Here is a 15730-nt window from a genome sequence, read left to right as displayed (position 1 = left end):
ATCCCCAGCCACCAGCAACATCCGCCCCCGACTCCCTCACAAGTTGACTGTGTCTGAGGCAACGCTGTGGATAAACAGCCTGTTCGATACAGATTAAAACCCCTCCACCTATCTGTCTCGTGGGAAATGATGCAAAAACTGGGAGTAGGGTGAGCGAAGGGTTTGCAATGGCTTTTTTTTCTTCCTCTTAGCTTAAGACAGTTACAATAAATCTCACTGAAGTATAGTGAAGTGTTTGGGTTTAAATCATTGAAATTACATGTCAAATTTCTGCTATATTCAGACCAGGTGAGCATTTTTTCCCTTTAAAATGAATAAATGAATTATGTTGTTGGTCAAAACTGTTCTGAAGGATAGATAAGAATAAGAAACTCAATTTTGCTACGAGGCAAATGAGAAAATGAGCAGCTGACAAATAAGAAAAGCATGATTTTTGAGGATGGTATTGCAAATTCTTTTGACCGAGGTGTTAGAATGTTAGTTTAATTGGATTTTGGGGAAAGACTATTTCTTGACTCCTGCAGCAACTCAAGATAGAATCTCCCGGAAATTCATTTATGTTATCAAGATAACCCCGACAGAATCTTATGCATTAAATTAAGAACATTTAGTGGTCTGACAAGCTGCGGTAGTATTTGTATTTCAGTGAAGTTGGCCCCAAGATCTTTAGTTTACAGTGTCTGTGTTGTGACAAAGAAAGAAAAGTGGCTCTACGTTTTTACAGCAAAGCTATGTTGAGATTCCAGAATGTTCTAAATTAAACAAGAGCGGCTCGGGTCAGACAGCCTGTTGCGGCCAAAATAATGGGCACATTAGTCAGATGGCATCAGGAGCAACATCATGCTCACCACTCTTTTTGTGGCAGATGGTTGGAAAAAGCACACTTGTATGTGTACTTTTTTTATACATTTTTTATACAACTTTGACAAAATATGCAAAAATATTCATATTGTCTGTTTCTTTAGGCGCTCGATGTTTCGCTCGAATTACCTTGCTTGTCTTTATATTAAAAACAGAACACTAATTTGTACCATCAAAAGCAAAGGGTAGAAAAAAACATATAGCAAGGCATAAAATAAAGCATATTTTCTGAATAAAATACAAACATCTTCCACAAGGTCTCTTGGAAAACAATCCACTCGCTATCACATCAAGGGAGCAGATCAATAAATATCCTAATCTATTTTATTCTTTTCACACTTAAGTGAAAAAGGAAATCCTGCTAAATGAAGCAGGATTTGTTTTAATCCGACTGTCATACCTTGAAACCAGTGGCAGAAACATTCATCCATGTTTTGGAGAGTACAGCCAGATTTGGCATTTAAACTCCAGTGTGGACAGAAAATGACGCCCAGACATAAAGTCTGGGAGTCTGTTGGCGTTGTGCCAGAGTGGCCCCGGCCCATTAATTGGTGAATGCATGTCTTAAAACCCAATCAATCATCTTCAAAACCAACATAAAGGTCTTGCATAATTTTTTTTTAGATGATTTACCACATAATCTGCCTGACTTTATGCCTCTGTCACCAGAAGAGGTGCTCAAAGTGTGAGAGTTCCTCTTGTGTGAGTAAACTCATAGAATGTGCAATGTATATGTCGCCACCCAGACATGCTGACACCAGGAGAAACACAGCATTCACTGCCCAGTAGGAAGACTCATCGATTACCACGGTTGTTTATGCACCGACACGCCACAGCATCGAACGTATGAGGACACGATGGAAGAAAAGAAAAAGGAACAGCGTGACATCTTGAACTGACCTCACAGTGACAGAACAGATGCCTGTGTGTCGCTGCAAAAAGACTGCCAGCAGCAACGTGGTTATTTTTTTGCTCTTGGTGTTGGTATGTTAGAAGCTGAGGAAAGGTCCAACAGATGGCTTCAACACTTCTGTTTAGAAAGTACAGCAGTGAGCAGAGACAGGACATTCTGAAAACACAGAGCAGCAACAGATTCAAAACTCAAAGCCAGTTTTAAGCTGCCGCAGCTTAAGGAGATTTCCAAGCAAACCCGACCCAGCCTGATAACTTAGTGCTGAATCATGGGAGATCAATCGTTTTGCAGACGATATCAAGGCATCGTATGTCACTGATTTGGCTCTGCAATGAGTTATTAATAATTATTTGATTAAATGCCATTAAAATGGACTTTAAAAAAGGAAAGTTAAAGAGTGACAGTTTAGCCTCTGCAGTCCTCCCAGTAATCATCATAGCTCTGACTCCTTGAAAAGATCCCCAGTGTAGTTTAACTCGTATTATTACGATTTTAAATCAAGACTTTAGATGGAAACGACTTTCCCCCATCTTTGCAGCCATTAAGCCTTGGGGTAGTAGTATTTATTTCAAAAAGCTCGGTAATCCCTCGTTATACTGCAGGGTCTATGCTGTGACTTGCAGAGATAAATCCACACTTGTTAAATGCATTTTATTTTTTTGCATGTTGACAGCTGTTATTTTTTGTTGTTTTTTGAATTGCCATTATCAGTTTGTAAGTCCTCAGCTTCTTAGATGTATTTTTTTTTTTATTATTATTATTATTATTATTCATTTATTTTTACAAATATTGCAATGCTCTTTTAGCCGAGAATATTCACAAAGCTCTCTTTTCAGACTTGGTGGATTTTATCTTTTTCTGATTCCAGAGGTCACATGAGTGTCCTTTGCGTTGCAGTGTGGTGGTCAGCTGCCTAAACCGCTGCAACTGAACCACGCGTCAGTGCAGACTGGCTTTTATAGTGAGGAAATCTCTGGCAACATGATATTGTGCACCCATAATGTTTACCGCGATGGGGTGCACTTACAAATCCAAAAAAAAAACCACACCCACCAGACCTTATCTGCTAGAAATATGCACCACTTCGAGAGAATGAGTAACATTTAGACCCCCTGATCGCTCTGAAACAGCTATTTTTTCTGCTGGCGTCGGCAGAAAGAAAGGAAATGGAGGCAGGGAAATGAAGCTGACGGGAGCCCGGGCGATCAGAGATGAGGCGAGCGAGCATGTGTTACAGAAATGGGAAGCGATGGAGGGATAAGGCTCATGTCAAGGATACGGGTAATGAGAAAGAGCTCCAATATTTTCAGCCTCTTGTTCCAGGCGCACACAAGGACATAGCATGGCCCTGACAGATGGAGCTCCATATGTTGGCTGTAAAACCCCGCCAAACACGCCTGTATGTGCCATCTACCTGTGGTTTAAGGATCACTAAATCAAGGCAATTTGGGCGAAATGGGGTAAGTATGCGCAAAGTGTCGGCAGGATTTATGGGTTTTCGGTCCATGACAGGGAGGACAACACGGCCCCGCTTGATGTATTGGACGGTGGCCTATATTGGCCCTCCTAGACGCCGCAGCGAAGCTGTATTCTTTTGGAAAACCGTTATGAGATCTTGAATCAAATAAAGGAGAAATGTCAGGCCTGGGATCGTCTCCTCCCGAGTCGTTTTTAATCTGCCTCTCCCGCCGCGTTATGGGAACTTACTCACCATGAACCCATCCGCTGGTCCTGTCTTCCTCTATGAAAAATAACCAGCTCTACAGTCGCAGAACACTGCAGACCACACAGTGTTATGCAGCTCGCTTACGATTGGAGATGATCTCTTCACTGCTGCTGGTGCAGGTAATCACGCCTCCCTAATCTGTGTAGATACGAGGGCCCCATAACACGCTGGGCCCGGCTTCCTGCCGAAGACGCCTGAGAATGCGGGTTGATGTCACAAGAGCTGCTATCGCGGGGATCAGATTGTATCTATCTGAGATAATTTCCCGATGCTCCAGGGATGGTGTTGTGATGTGCAATAGGTATCACACTGCACGGCTTTATTTCTAAGTAAATGTATTAATAATAATAACATATAGTTTGATTGACAGTGGGACTAATGAGAATGTAAGCCTGTTTAGTTTACAACTAGGTCCAGGCTGCTTAGCTGTGAAACTGAACAGGTCTAAATTCTCATTAGTCCTGCTGTCAATCAAACTAATAAATAGAGAGAGATGAACCTCCTGGCAGCAGCTGCTTTTTGTTTTGTGTAGTATCTGTAATAATCTGTGTCGGGCAATAATTCAATTATAGACCTCTGTGCAATAGGTTGAATTATTGTTTGTTTGTTTTTCTTTGAATTTTTTTATGTTTGTAGTATGGCTAGAGCATTATTGTCACAGTGTCCCCCATCTCGAAGCCTAATTTCTCCTACTGGAGACTTATTATTAATAATAATAATATACTGATAATAATAACAATAATAATAATAATCAACCGCAACAATGCTAGCAGCAGTTCTCCAGGTTCAGCTTGAAATTCATTAAAAAAAAAAAAAAAGTCAGCCAAACAGAGACACGAAGACACAACAAATGCATTTTCCCTTTGCCCTCACCCTGACCTTGCTTTGATGGTAAATGAATTAGAGCTAGTTTTGGATCAAGGACAACAAGAGAGGAGAAAACTGTTAAAAATCCAAGATCAAGTAAGGCAGGAGCTTTTACAGCAATGAGCCAGGGAATTGAGACTGTGCGGGAGGAGCGCAAGTTGCGTGCGCTGAATGAGAAAGAGAGCACTAAGGAGTTGTGTTCTTCATGACAATGCCAGTTTTGCCAAAACACACAGAGATTGTGATTTCGGAAGGATTTAAGCGCACGAGGCATAGTGTAGCTCAAATCTTAATGTGTGGCCACTGGAAAATAGAAAGGAATCTGAATAAACACTGCTATGCATTGCTTCAACTGAATTTGAGATGACTGACTTCTGTCCACATGCCATCATTTTTCTAGCTGCTTTCATGTAAAATGGGTTTGGAACGCACGCTTGGTCTGCAGTAGCAGTTTGATGTTACCACCATATCCTTTGAGCACAGTTGTCCAGTTGTCTATTGTTTGGGGATCAATAGTCCACACTTTCAAGATTCGGTAAACAGAGGACATGGCTGCCATTCAGAGTTAAGGTATTGTGATCTCAAACGATAATAGTCCTCCGGCCAATTCAAACGCTCTGGAACCACATGACAGTTTGGCTTCTCAGATCAATAGAATAGGTAGAAAGTTCTTGGCTCCGTCTTCCCAGTCAGCACACAAACGAAATTGGCACAAATCGTTGCCAGCTGGGATTGATTGTTTGCTAAAAATGTCACTCAGACGCCCGCTTGAACAAATGTGCCAGACATGCCCAACAGGGGAAAAGCGCAGAGAGTGTTCTAAAGGAGGGAGAAAGCTTGGGTCTTCACAGTAAGGGGTCACAGGAAGTCCGACTGTAAAAATGGATGGTAGAAGAGCAGGGTAGTAAAAGCTGCTGAGATTTTTCCAAGTCAATTTGCTATAACCTTTCACGGCAGCAGGATTCCACAGATTTCCTAAAATCTCACTAACCTATCCTGCCAACCTACCGTAGAAAGTGTACTCCATCACCCGAGATTTTAAATGGTTGCATAACCAATCGGCTTCCTTTACAGAAAAAGAGGCACAAGATTAAAGGCAGATTATGTCATGGTGAAAACAAGACGTGGCTGCTGCAATCTATGTTAAGAAGACCTGGAAGAGGAAATGACTGCAGTATGTGTTGTAAATAACGGCTAGTACACAGATTAGCATGAGTGCTGCAGGAGTGGCTGTTTTATCAGAAGTAGAAGACGTTTTTTCACTCTAAAAAAGAACACAGGCCAGGACAGATGCTGACTTTTGTCAGGGGACCTGTTCTGTTCTTAGCTCTCAACCGAATATGACAAGAGTTTTGTGAAACACCACCATCCATGGTCGGTAGCCACTGGTTGATAACAGAAGATAATGCTCAATTTTGCACCAAAAGACAGAGATACCCAATTCCTTGGTGAGGCATTTCTGAGTGGAGCTCACATTTTCCATCCATGCAGTTAAGCATGCATCCTTGATTAAGTTAGTTGACTGACTAGGTGCAATGATAAAGGGGTGGGATCTGGTCAGCAGGTGCAGCATAACAACTTCTCAAGGCAAAGAACATATTGGACTATGGATCAACTTTTACATCAAACCAAGAAAATATTTTCTGCATTGTCTCACAGATTAAAAAAAAACTAACAATTTAAAAGAAATCTCTTTCTTCCACTTGGTTCATCCAATCACCCTCCAAGTTTTGCTTCCCCTTTCCAAAGGCTTTCTATGGGCTCTTTATCAGAAGGACACAAGAGCTACATCCAAGAGATCTAGGAAAGATTCCACCTGGCATGCCAGTGTTCAGTGTAATTGGACGGGAGACATCCCATGCATACTTAATTTGGATGCGCTCGAAAACACCTACACACTGGCAGTACATGCTGATCTGGCCAAAATGTGGTATGTCCTTTGCAGGATGCAGACTAAAGCAAACTATGCAGAAGCATGCCAAAAATACATGGATTTTTAGGGAAACAGAAGAATCTTTTTCTCACTTTACCGCTGCAATTTTATGTGAACTACCAACTGACCAAAACTGCAAGGATTTTTTTATTTTTTATTTATTTTTTTAGAAATTACTGTGAACAAAAAGAAACCAACAAACTGTTATGTTTAAAGTTTGCTTTTTCACAGATTGATGCTCATCTATATGAAAAACCGTGATAGCAGAGCTTTCCTTGACTGGAAAACCGCTACGCCTGGCCGAGAACACAGCAAATTGACAAGTGACTGGGAGTCACTTGTACCGTCATCAAACTCTGTATGTACGATGTCATACATTGCAAAGTTTTACATAGCAGCAGATTCCAGCGACTCGTTTTCAAACAAGTTCGAAAAGTGTGCTCTTCTCTTGTAAACCTACAACCTGAAGCGAGTGCCAGAACTACCATGACGACCAGTATCCCAGGTGATTAACTACAGACGCCACAGTGGAGCCAGTCACGGCCACAGCATACCGGCAGCTATTATATCCCCACTGTTCACTTGCTCTGGTGTGCCTATTATCAGCCACCGCAGGCGCTCGGGAGACAGTGGAAGGAAGCGAAAAGAAAGGAAATCAGTCACATTGTCGGCCCTTTGAATGATACAAGACATCCACGGCTATGAGACAATATGCTGCATAATGAGCCGCCGCGTAACATTAGCGGCATATTGTTAGTTGACTGCGAGAGAAAGCGGGCGGGAGGATCTGGTGAGGAAGATTAATTGTGCTCTAAAAGGTTAACTCATGCATGCAACTCAACCCAGTAGTTTTCTATTTATTAATAAGGAATGTCTTCATTTGACGCCCGCCCCTCCCCCTCCTGCTGGGATTTAGTTGAAAGGAAGGAGGGGCTGCATTAAAAATTTGTTCCCACATACATGCCTGTAATAAATAAACCAGTGGCCCCTGTAACTGCAGTCAAGAACAGCCATCAGCCTCCATTATATCTTCCTCACAACGCTGTGAGCAGCCTCGCTAATCCCCTCCAATTCCATTTCACTTGCCCCCAGTACTCAGCGGCGAGACAGTTCAGGGTGTGTGTGTGTGTGTGTGCGTGTGTGTGCGTGTGCGGTTCACCCAGGCTGCAGGAGTGGATGGAAATCAGGATTCTTATCAGTCATTCGCAGCTTTGACATCCCTCCAAAACAGGCCGACTAACCAGAGAGAAACAAGGTAGCTGGGCGAGGCTTTCTGAAGCGTGCACTTTGAATTGGAGATGCGCCAGAAATCCATTGGTTGCTTGGACGGCAGAGAACCAGAGAGGACGAAGAAAAAGTTTTTGTAGTTTTTTGTTTTTGTTGCTGTGGTTTTATTTCTGGACTAGCTCACCTGGTTCTTACTATCGTGTCGCTATCAGACCAACAGACCAGTCAAACATCTCGGTGAGGAGTTTGAGAAATTCTTAGATTTATTTTTCGCTGTGAACCAGAACGGTGCAACAGTTGCACCTTTTCATTGAACCAGACTAAACTGTAACAAGAAATTGCAGCATTTGTGGACCTTATCATGACAGCAGAAGAAGGCCAGAGACGGATGGATGGATGGATGTAGTGAAAGAGGACATGAAGTCAGTTGGCGTGAGAGTCGTTTTTCCGCCTTAAAATGATGCAGAAACTCATCGGACTCGTAACAGCATGGATGGGACCCCTGCCACTGACACAGTGGGCCTGGCCAGCCTAGAATTGGTTTGGTTGCCTGCCTGACACCCTCTCACTAGAACAGCCCTCGTTTTAAAGCAACACTTTACCTGACAACAGCCGCACTTATTGCCCGACTTCCGAAGAAGCCAACTAGGTCAGTGGCGTAGATAGAGAGGTGTGTTTTTTACTTGTACAGTCCAATGTGAAGGCCAGCAGGGCGCGACATCTGTCCTCTGAGCTGGGTCACCTTTCTCCCCGTTACAAGCCAAAAATCATTATGGTTTCTGGGGGAATATGGTTATAAATGTATGAAATTTTATGGATAATAAAATCTTAGCAGATCAAGCCTATCAGTGGTGGATGTGTTTGCACAGTTTGGTGCACCACTGTACTGGAACAAGCAGATTTTCTAAGATTTATTTTTCATTTTTTTAACAACTTTCTTGTTTCCCCCTTTTAAAAAGAAATCTGTATAATCTCAGTTAAATACTCAATAGATGAAATGGACAATTCTAACAACTCTATAGGTTCAATGCCAGAGAGACAGAATGTAATACAGTATCTCAATGTGGCGTGTCCACCTGTTACCGTGACCATTTTTTTTTTTTTTTTCTCTGAGAACAATGAGAGGGCCAGTGTTGCTTTGTTCTCTTCCTCCGGTGTGGGTGCTGGACAGAGAGGAGAGGCCGCCAGGCTCAACGCTCAGTCAAAGACACACAAAAAACAAGGGGCCTGGGCAATTTCATACCTCGGAAAAGGTTAATTGAAATCTACATTTCCTTACGTTCAATCCACTCATATCCTTCACACTGAACCTTTTAATTTTTTTTATTTTCCGCTAGGCTTTACCTCCCCCTTGTTCCAGCTTTATATTGAAATGTGAGTACCCCTGCGTGGCGCGGGGAGGGTTTAATCAAACTGTTCCAAAGTGCTTCAAATATTCAGCTTCCTCAAGGACACGGGATGAAATTACCAGTCAAATCACTCGCCGTCACGTAGAAACGCGCCCTCGCACGCACGCGGCTCGTGCGGGTGCTCCTCCTCGCGTCCATTTGCCGCCACTTTGCCAGCTCCTCAAGCGCCTTCATCTCCCGCCGCCACCCGGACGGCTCTCATTACCGCGTCCCTCCCTCTGGCTTCTCCGCTCATTCCTCTTCTCCACACAGCTCCTGGCTGGCTGGCTGGCTGGCAGCTGGTGCCCTGAGAGAACGCCACTCCATCTCTACCCCAGCCAAGCCTGCGGTCCCTCACCTGTCAGACTGGTTCAGTGGATCCCTTGCCTTGGAACAGATCCAGTCCCCACTACCATGCCAACTCCACTCACAACGCTCAGCCCACACAATGTTATTTCCCCAACAGTCCAAAAATCTAGTCTATATACATATATAAATATAGAGAGAGACTATTTATATATAAAGATGGATGGAGTCATCGTGACGTCAGCCATTTGTTTACAAATACTTGTTCAGATGCCCAGAGATTAATATTTCCGGTCAGCACTATCTTAAGCTTCCGGTCCATTTTTTAACCCGAGGTCTTCACATTTTGATGTGTGGGTAGTATCGGAGGTGAGCAGTTGTTGGAGTATGAGTTACCACCAGGAAGCCCACTATGCTAGTTAGCCACTAAACTTTAGCTAAGGCTACAATTCTACTCACAGTTATACCAAAGCAGATAAAATGGACGTTAGAACTTATTTGATGATTTTTTTTTTTTTATATACTAGTGAATTAGACCAACAATACAAATTTTAACCAGGTTGCAACCTATCAACTTAAGACTCCTGTCAGTAGTGACAGCCAGTCATTCTTAGCCTTTTTACGACCAATTTTGGCGGTCCCTGCTGGTCATACAACAGAATACCGGTTTTTGATTCTCCCGCATTGAACTTCTCTTTGAAACCTGAAGTTCCGTCCATCTTTTCCGAAGGAGAAACATCTCTGACATCCGGCAAATGTATTTGAATAAAATGCTACAAGTAGACAAAGTCGCGAACAAAGCAAAGGGACAAAGAAGAGGCCAGTATGCATTCAGTGCTGTGCAAATCTGTGGGCTCTTCTAAATGGTTCGTGTTTGCACTGGAGTTAAATATTTTACAGACTCCAAAATATACCCTGTCTTTCATCTTCGAGAGAGAAAAAGCCTCGTTCATTTTGGCGGAGGAGCGGCGCAAATCCGGTGCAGCTGAGCAATAATTAAAGAGGTGACTACTGCAGAAGACGGCCAATTAACGGCCTTGATTTTTGCTGGGGCGATACTTCAATCCAGAGCGTGTACACATCTGAGGGGAAGATGTGTCGCAAGACACGAAATACCCTCGGCCAAAAACATTGCCTCTGATTTGTGCCTTGTCAACCGTGAACATGTGCAACCTCAAAATCCCAGAATCAAGCTTTCTCCCTCTAAATAAAATTCAATTTAATGGTTTAAATAATTTGAGCAAACAAAAGAAATGAAAAGAAAAGAAGAACGTTTTTGAACGTCTGCCAGTGAGACCGACCTCCGGTGAGCACATTCCAGCACTCCATTAAGCCTGAGCTCTGGTTGGACGCGGCGGTGATTCCTCTGTCGCAAACACTGAGGGATGACTCATCAGTCGCAGTTCTTTTCAAATGTCAGACCGTTCTCTTTAAAAGATTCTTCACATGTGTTCAATTAGGTGGTAAACAATTGAATATTTTGATACATTCTGGTGTCTGCTTTCGGGATGCCAGAGGTTATTTAGCCATGACGGAGGACTAATAGAGCAGTTTAGAGACCAGAGCAGCTGACCCTGGCAGAGGATGATGCAGCCTTAATTCCTGATAATGCTACAAGTCAGAGAGAGAGAGAGAGAGAGAGAGAGAGAGAGAGAGAGAGAAACCAAGCAGCTCATAATTTTCACGTTATGAGCCGGGCACGTTGTGCATGCTAATAACTAGCATCTCGTTAGACCCGGACTTAATCTTCCACGCAACCTCGGCGTGCTAATCATCTCTGCTCCTTCAGTCTGCAGCGAATCACATGTGAGTTTTTGCAGCAGCAGCCGCGGTGTCGGTAAGATTCGCTGTACAGTGAGTGTCTTGACAAGCTTTTCAGCAGCTGCAAGCCGTTTGTGAGGCCCCGGGAGCTTGAACATCTGTATTATTAATGTCACACATAAGTCGTTAAAAAAGAGAGAGCATAAGAAAAGAGAGGGAATCTGGGAGAAATGTTTACTCCATCTGCTCAAACCCAGGCGAGACAAAATATCCTCACACTCATATCTCTTCACTCATTTTTTTTTTTGGGGGGGGGGAATTTTGCAGCATATAAATCCCTCAGAGGGACGCTTGCCAAATGCCAGCCAACGCGCGATCAAATGGCAGGGCGCGCTTCTGACTTGATAGCGAGCGTGCAATAATGCGGTGTGACAGCGTGGTAGCGTCAAAAGATAAGTACTATGTGTGTGTGTGACCGAAATTCTGCTTTCGCACAGGCCAGAGGTGTCAGATTTAGCATTGAAAGGAAATGGGAAGTGTTCTTAAAAGTATTTTGCCACTTGTTTATTTGACAAAGATAAAGACATGGACTTCAGATTCCTGATTCCTGCTCTTTTTTTTTTCGTGTTGTGTTTATTTTTGCGCACATACAAAACGTCACGTAATTCGGTTTAGATGTTGACCTATAGCAGTAAACGCACCAGGCGCCTGTGCAAATAACACGCCATGTGAAGAAGGCAGAAAATGCATGTTCACAGCGATGTGAACATGCAGGTTCTCCAGGGTGTAAACACAAGCAACTCAGGATACTGAGGTCCATGCAAGCACAGTTATTGCTTTACAAAAAAGTACGCAAAGCACGATTGTTTCTACAGCTTCAAATAGCTAACCGTACCATATGTATCCAGCATAATAGCACCGTTCACTCCCACCTTCAGTGTTCACACATACAGTATCACTGCTTCCTCCCTCGCTTTTGCTGCTTGTTCTCCTTCAGGCAACACTCTGGCGAACGTTTAATTCACTGTCTCCTGTTGACACAGAGCTCGTTGCTTCCCCTTAGATGTATGTGTACCGCTCAGAAATACAATGGCTGTTCCGTCCTTGCGAGGCAGCTCGACGCCCATGTCGAATAGCGACGGGGACTGCAGGTGTCAAACAAGCAGCTGTGGCAATTATGAAAAGTGTGTGTTTTAACCAAAGTGATGTCAAATTTTGGGGGTGGGGAGTCCGATATCCCTGTTCTCATCAGGGAATTGAAACAGCTGGCTCATGCTGGCATATGCCCGTGTGTGTGCAAAGTTTTTTTTTCCATCTTTTCAAAAACACACAGATGCTTTGCGGTGCACCAAGTTTTTTCTGAAGTTAATGTTTTGAAAGAGTGTGGTGCAGACAGAATGCCCCCCCCCCCCCCCAAAGAAGAAAACCGTTTCTCATTAATTTTTGAATTTTTGAATAAAAAAATTTTTGAGGCCACAAAGGCTTTTTGTTTGATATGTGATTCATGCTAAGAGAGATATCACCTATTGCAGTTCAGACTCATTCCAGGCTTCTCCAAAGCGTTTTGTATCTGCTGGGTTTTTTTCTTTTCTTTTCTTTTTTTTCTTTCGCGCCGAGCCTAAGCCGCCTCAGACGCGCAACGCCTGTCACTTTTTGATAAGGAGCCTAAATGAAGAAACGTATATTTCCTTCAAATATTTATGAGCAACTCTGTAAAACTGCCACATTCGAACAAATTCCTGGCAGTGGTTGATTATGCGCTGAGGTGCCCGTCCTGACACGCAGAATACATCAACCCAGTGAAGTGCAAATCGTGAGCTTAGTGTTAAAAGGCTCAGTCTCGGCGGAGCGCACTGCGCCCTCCCTGAGCCTCTTATATCTGACATCATCTGGCTAATCAGCAGCACTTTCTTCTTAAACATGTAATTCGCCAGATTTCGGCTGCCGTCGACTCGTTTGACCACCCGAGCCCGACGCGGTGACAGCGTGCGCAATGGTGCAAACACTCCTGACGCTGCAGCCTCGTTGCAGAGATTACAGTGAAGGAGGGGGCGAGCGTGTCTTCTGACACCGCAAGCAACCAATCACGACAGCATGTTTTGCCCCGCAGCATCGCAGAAGTACAAAACCCCTAGATTTCTTTCAGTTATTTATTTTCTAATAATCCGAGGGCATACATTAATAATGAATGATGCAATGACAGTTGTCACTGGTAGGAGATGGAAGTTGTGGACCACAACATGTGACGTTTATGTATTGTGTTACTTCTTTTACAAGGAAGCCGTTTGTGAGGTATTCCTGTCTGACTCCAAAGATTATTTGATGGAAATTCACCAAACTCAAGACTTTTTACAAAACTCACTTTTTCTAGTCATTTTTAATATTCCCTCTTGAAGCCAAAAAAATTCAAGTTGACAATATCTCAGTTTGGAGCACTTGCCTGTCAGCTCTGCTTACTACCCTGCACTGATGGAGTGAGAGGCTCATGAAGAATCTTGACAAGAATTGAGAATTTCCACCAACAAAAATGGCATTTTTATTCATCAAACTCCAATAATGTTTTGCCCAAAATTTAGTATATTTTGTTCAAGACCAGCTACAAAAACTATTGGTTAAAAACAAACAAAGATGTAATTTAAACCTATGTAATGAAGCAAAAAGCCTATAATGTTGGCTTTGTGGCGTTAGTGCTGCATTCAAAATGCTATTATAAACCTAGTTTGACTAAAATACATACATATGCTGTATATATTGGAGGTGTTTTTTTTTAATGGATCAGAAATCCTAAAGCCTGTGATTATTATTCTATATACCACCAGCACATTAATACCCTCATAAATAATCATGTAATAGCCACTTAGCTGGAGTGAAGTAATTTGCACAAATGCCTCCAAATGACAAGTGTTTTAACAAGCCCAGAGCGTGCAGCAATTATTTTTTTGAACCGTGCGCCCCAAACTGACTGCAGCGTGCACCCCGAGTCCTGCCTGTCACCACTGGGTATTTTAACAGATGAGGTCGTGGCTGTGAAGGACTCTCACGTTGAGAGGGCGTTACAGGGCATATTAGGCTGCAGTCCCTCCGTCCAAGCTGCCTCACCAAAAACAGATTTGTTAAGAGAGCGGGCTGCCCCTTCACCAGAAGAAAAAAAAATACTCTTGTTGCTAATCAAGTGCTGGAAGGGGGACGAACAATGCTGTTTGTGCGATAGCGCATCAGGGTCTGGGCTGCTTTTTGAAGGGTTATTACTTGGATATCGTAGGTCGGCTCCTCGGGGGATTTAAGTTTAATTAAAGCCGCTACTCATTAACTCATCAGTGTTTCACGTACAGTACAGTATAGCGTCCTTTTCATCTCCTCAAAACATTGCTCCACCGGGGATTGTGGACAGTGTGAATTAATAACCAGCCGGTGATATGTGGACGATGATCATACGAAGGATTCATTAATAATACACTCTATTTCCTTGGCAGGAAGAATTAATTACAGTAAATTTTACAGTGTGTTGATATATGTGGAGGTTTCACTCTATAAAGGCGTCTGTATAAGAAAACAAACTCAGCCAAATGGTGTTATTCAAATATTGATTACAGCCTGAGGCTGATCATTAACCTGAGATATGAGTGGGGGGAACAATTAAAGCTTCTTTACAAAAGCAAACCCCATTTGCACCATTATCATCTTGAGTTTCAATATAAAACTGACCTTTAAAACAAAATGTAAAAGTACCATCTGTATTGTTTCAATAAAGATTTGTTGCAGGACCAGCCAGCCTCCAGAGCCTTCGGGTAACAATATATTCTAGTTTGTGCTACATTTTGTATGTCCTGCGTTTGTTTTGGCCCCTGCAGGGCAGTGGTCGGTCACAGAGAGCCGTTGCCCGATGACAGCAAAGACAATATCACCATTTTCACCCGGATCCTTGACAGGCTGCTGGATGGATACGACAACAGGCTACGTCCAGGGCTGGGAGGTAAGAAACAATGAATGTTTGCTTTAAAGTGCTTTCAAGTTCACAATAGGTAGTTTTTCTAATGTGATAATCATTTTTTATATTTCATTGGCTTGTGATGAGGAGAGTGGCACGCCCTATGCCCTGGTGAGGGTCTGTGCAATTAGAGCCTGTCTTACACTTAATAAGTGTAGACAGTCACCCCCAGGCCAGCTGGGGGCGCTGTGTCAAAGTCAGCACTGCCATTCTCCCTGTTAACAAGTCATTCAAGAATTTGTTATTATAAGTTGTTGTTGGGTGCAATGTTCATCATTGCACTCATTTACCAATGTGCACAGCACATTACAGTGCCATTTTCACTGTAACCCCAATCTCCGGCTTTCCAACCTCACAATTCCCTTTAGAAATCTGCAATAAGCTGAAAGAGGTTCTGCACTCGGATTTGGCAGTCTATTTGTTCCCTTTTTGTGCATTGTTTTTAGAATTCCTCACCTGACACGTTCGCTCGTTTAAACCTGCTCGCCGCCGGAGGACATTAGTGGACACGGCGCCACAAAAAGAAGGAGCAGGACAACTGAAACACATTAGTTTAAGGTCACTTGGAAAAAGAGTCTGCCCTTCGATGGGCGGAAGTCTTTTGTTCAATCATGCCCATATGGCAGATAGGCACATATGCTGGAGGGAATCCCTCTAATTGATGCCATTTCACCCCCGTTCCCTCCAAGGACAACATACTGCATGACAGCGAGCCCACATGCTCAGGCAGGCTTTGCCATTTCTCAGCCAGCCAGCTGGA

At 43.2% G+C, this 15730-nt stretch overlaps 1 protein-coding gene across 2 annotated transcripts in view; it reads left to right on the top strand.

Moving 5' to 3' along the window:
- Positions 1-15730, top strand: part of gabra3 (gamma-aminobutyric acid type A receptor subunit alpha3) — a 95437-nt gene that overhangs the window by 35466 nt on the left and 44241 nt on the right. For both annotated transcript variants that reach the window (XM_076020270.1, XM_076020269.1), the window contains exon 3: positions 14834-14955. In XM_076020270.1, coding sequence (XP_075876385.1) covers positions 14834-14955 — 122 coding nt within the window. The remainder of the gene's footprint in view (positions 1-14833; positions 14956-15730) is intronic.

The sequence above is a fragment of the Nelusetta ayraudi genome, unplaced genomic scaffold (assembly GCF_046127955.1).
Source record: "Nelusetta ayraudi isolate G7.1 ecotype Tasmania unplaced genomic scaffold, CSIRO-AGI_Nayr_v1 ptg000011l, whole genome shotgun sequence".
NCBI classification, from domain to species: Eukaryota; Metazoa; Chordata; class Actinopteri; order Tetraodontiformes; family Monacanthidae; genus Nelusetta; species Nelusetta ayraudi.
Note: the sequence above shows the minus strand (reverse complement) of the source record. Positions and strands in the feature narration are given on the sequence as shown.